Source organism: Rhinopithecus bieti, unplaced genomic scaffold (genome assembly GCF_001698545.2).
Source record: "Rhinopithecus bieti isolate Rb0 unplaced genomic scaffold, ASM169854v2 scaffold_72469, whole genome shotgun sequence".
NCBI lineage: Eukaryota > Metazoa > Chordata > Mammalia > Primates > Cercopithecidae > Rhinopithecus > Rhinopithecus bieti.
In genome coordinates, this window is record NW_016871097.1 from 1 (window position 1) to 3717 (window position 3717).

Consider the following 3717-nt stretch of genomic DNA (forward strand, 5'->3'; position numbering starts at 1 on the left):
TTGAGCCACCGCGCCCGGCCTTGAGCTCAGTCTTTAAGACACATAGAGTTGGTCGAGGCCGGGAGCAGTGGCTCATGCCAGTAATCCCAGCACTTCGGGAGGCCAAAGCAAGTAGATCATCTGAGTTTGGGAGTTTATGATCAGCCTGGGAGACATGTCGAAACCTTGTCTCTACCAAAAATACAAAAATTAAAATTAGTTGGGCGTGGCGGTGGACATTTAAGGTCCCAGCAGCTCCTCAGGTGGCTGAGGTGGAAGGATCACTTGAGCCTGTGAGGCAGAGGTTGCAGTGAGCCAAGATCACGCCATTGCACTCCGATCTGGGTGACAGAGTGAGACCCCGTCTCAAAATAATAATAATAATAATAATAATAACAACAACAACAACAATAATAAGCTGGGCGCAGTGGCTTATGCCTGTAATCCCAACACTTTGGGAGGCTGAAGTGGGCGGATCACAAGTTCAGGAGTTCAAGACCAGCCTGACCAACATGGTGAAACCCCGTCTCTACTAAAAATACAAAATTAGCTGGGCGTGGTGGCGTGTGCTTGTAATCCCAGCTACTCAGGAGGCTAAGGCAGGAGAATCGCTTGGACCTGGGAGGCGGAGGTTGCAGCAAGCTGAGATGGCACCACTGCACTCCAGCCTGGGTGACAGAGCAAGACTCCATCTCAGTAAATAAATAAATAAATAAATAAATAAATAAATAAATAAGAAGAAGAGTTGGTCAGGATAAGGGGTGGTATAAGGGTTTTCAGGCAGCGAGAACAGCATCTGCAAAGGCCCAGAGATAAGAAATCACTTAACATGTTTGGGAGACACCTTGCAACCAGCGTTGACACAGAAAAAAAAAAAGAATTTTGGGGTGAAAAGAGTTTGAGAGTGGGAGTCTCAGATATGCGGCTTCAGAGGAAGGCAAAGCCAGAACAAAAAGCTTTGTCCTCTCAGGGCTTGGCACAGCGATTCACACCTGTAATCCCACCACGGTGGGAGGCTGAGGTGGGAGGATCACTTGAACTCAGGAGTTCAAGACCAGCCTGGGAGAAATAGTGAGACCCTATCTCTACTTAAAAAAAAGAAAAGAAAAAAGAAAAAGAAAAGAGAAAGAGGCGGGCCAGGCCAGGCGCAGTGGCTCACGCTTGTAATCCCAGCACTTTGGGAGGCTGAGGTGGGTGGATCACCTGAGGTCATGAGTTCGAGACCACCCTGGTCAACATGGTGAAACCCCATCTCTGCTAAAAATACAAAAAATTAGCTGGGCATGGTGGTGGGCACCTGTAATCCCAGCTATTCGGGAGGCTGAGGCAGGATAATAGCTTCAACTCGGGAGGCAGAGGTTGCAATGAGCTGAGATCATGCCATTGCACTCTAGCCTGGGCAACAAGAGCAAAACTCTGTCTCAACAACAACAACAACAAAAAGCATTAAAAAAATAAAAAAAGAAAGAGGCGGGGCACGGTGGCTCATGCCTGTAATTCCAGCACTTTGGGAGACTGAGGCAGGTGGATCACATGAAGTCAGGAGTTCTAGACCAGCCTGGCCAACATGGTGAAACCCCATCTCTACTAAAAATACCAAAATTAGCTGGACATGGTGGTGCACACCTGCAATCCCAGCTACTTCAAAGGCTGAGGCAGGAGAATCACTTGAACCCAGGAGGTGGAGGTTGCAGTGAGTGAAAATCACGCCACTGCACTTCAGCCTGGGCGACAGAGCAAGACTCTGTCTAAAAAAAATATTTTAAAAAAACTGGGAAAAATAGTCAAATCCCATCTCTGCTTTAAAAAAGAAAAAAAAGAACAAAAGGGGACTCTAGGGCCTCAACTCCAAGCTGAAAGAGAGTCTGGAACCTTATCCTGGGGTCACTGGGCAGCCAAAGGGAGGGTGCTGAGCAGGGAAGGGGTATATTTGCGTTTCTGAGCCCTTGGAGGTGAAAGAGGAGAGATTCCAGCTCGGGGCTGGGGCTGATGGGTAGAAAGGGGACTTTCTCTGCCTTCAGCTGCCAAGGTCCAGCCCAGGCCCCAGCATGTCTCCTTTCCCTCCTCCTGGGCAGGTACTTCATGAACATCACGTGGGATAACCGGGATTACTCCTTCAATGAGGATGGCTTCCTAGTAAACCCCTCCCTGGTGGTCATCTCCCTCACCAGAGACAGGACGTGGGAGGTGGTGAGTCGCAGCCCAGACCTCGGGCATGGCAGAGGGCCTGGACTCCTGCATCCCGGCAGAGGGGGTTCTGAGGTCCTGGACTAAGAGGGAGGAGGAGACAGGGAGCCTGGACTCCTGGGTCCTGGGATCTGAAGGTGGGAGGGGCTCCTGGGTCTTGGAGGAAGCTGTTGCCCACACACCTAGGTCTGCGGAAGAGGATCATGGAGGCCAGGATACACCGGGAAGTCTCCCCAGGAAGCCTGACTCTCCTTCCCTTTGGCCAAGGTGGGCAGCTGGGAGCAGCAGACGCTCCGCCTCAAGTACCCGCTGTGGTCCCGCTATGGTCGCTTCCTGCAGCCAGTGGACGACACGCAGCATCTCACGGTGGCCACGCTGGAGGAGAGGCCGTTTGTCATCGTGGAGCCTGCAGACCCCATCAGCGGCACCTGCATCCGAGACTCCGTCCCCTGCCGGACCCAGCTCAACCGAACCCACAGGTGACAGCTCGGGATCCAGGAGTTCCGGCTCCAAAACCCTCCTCCCGTGAAGCGCAGTAGTCCGGGCCCCCAGCCACCTCCTCCCTTGGGACCCAGGATCCACAAAGCCCTCCAGCTTGGTGACCTTGGGCACACCTCAGAATTCTTTGAGCCTCAGTTTCCCCCTGAAAGCGCTAACCATAGTTTTAGCTGCTGCCTGTCCCTTCCTCCATATCCTCTCTTCATGGGAGAGTCTAAGGAGGGGGTCCCCAAATTCCCCAAGCTTGGTCACTGCCCGCAGCCCTCCACCGGATGCCCCCCGCCCGGAAAAGCGCTGCTGCAAGGGTTTCTGCATCGACATTCTGAAGCGGCTGGCACACACCATCGGCTTCAGCTACGACCTCTACCTGGTCACCAACGGCAAGCACGGAAAGAAGATCGATGGCGTCTGGAACGGCATGATCGGGGAGGTGAGGGGGTGGACGGGAGGCAGGGAATCTTCAGGGCGGAGTGAAGAGATGGGCACCGCCCGGTGCGGTGGCTAACGCCTGTAATCCCAGCACTTTGGGAAGTCGAGGCGGGCCAATTGCCTGAGCTCAGGGGTTCGAGGCCAGCTTGGGCAACACAGTGAAACCCCGTCTCTACTAAAATACAAAAAATAAGCCAGGCGTGGGGGCAGGCGCCTGTAATCCCAGCTACTCGGGAGGCTGAGGCAGGAGAATTGCTTGAACCCGGGAGGCGGAGATCGCGCCACTGCACTCCAGCCTGGGTACAGAGCCAGACGCCGTCTCAAAAAGAAAAATTAAAAACAAGAGGCGGATACCCTGGGGTAGGGGCGCGGCCAAATGGAGGAAACACCTGATTCGGGGCCTGGGGCAGGGCCGCGGGAAGGACAGACCTTGGAACAAGGGGCGGGATCAGGAGGTGTCAGGGGCGGGGCTTGGAGGAGGGACTTTGGGGCAGAGGAGGCGGGGCTATGAGGGTGTGGCTCCTAGGGGAAGGGGGCGGGGCTGGGAGGAAGGACTCCGGGGAAGAGGAGACTTGGCTAGGAGGGTGTGGCTCCTAGGGGAAGGGGGCGGGGCTGGGAGGAGGA

The 3717-nt window shown here is 54.5% G+C and overlaps 1 protein-coding gene across 1 annotated transcript; it reads left to right on the plus strand.

Moving 5' to 3' along the window:
- Positions 1–2054: 2054 nt before the first annotated feature.
- Positions 2055–3169, plus strand: LOC108525579 (glutamate receptor ionotropic, NMDA 2D-like; the record flags this gene model as incomplete). The annotated part of the gene is made up of 3 exons (XM_017866507.1): positions 2055–2169; positions 2434–2645; positions 2926–3169. Coding segments are annotated over 3 exons (571 nt in total), but the record flags the coding sequence as incomplete, so codon positions are not given.
- Positions 3170–3717: the final 548 nt, after the last annotated feature.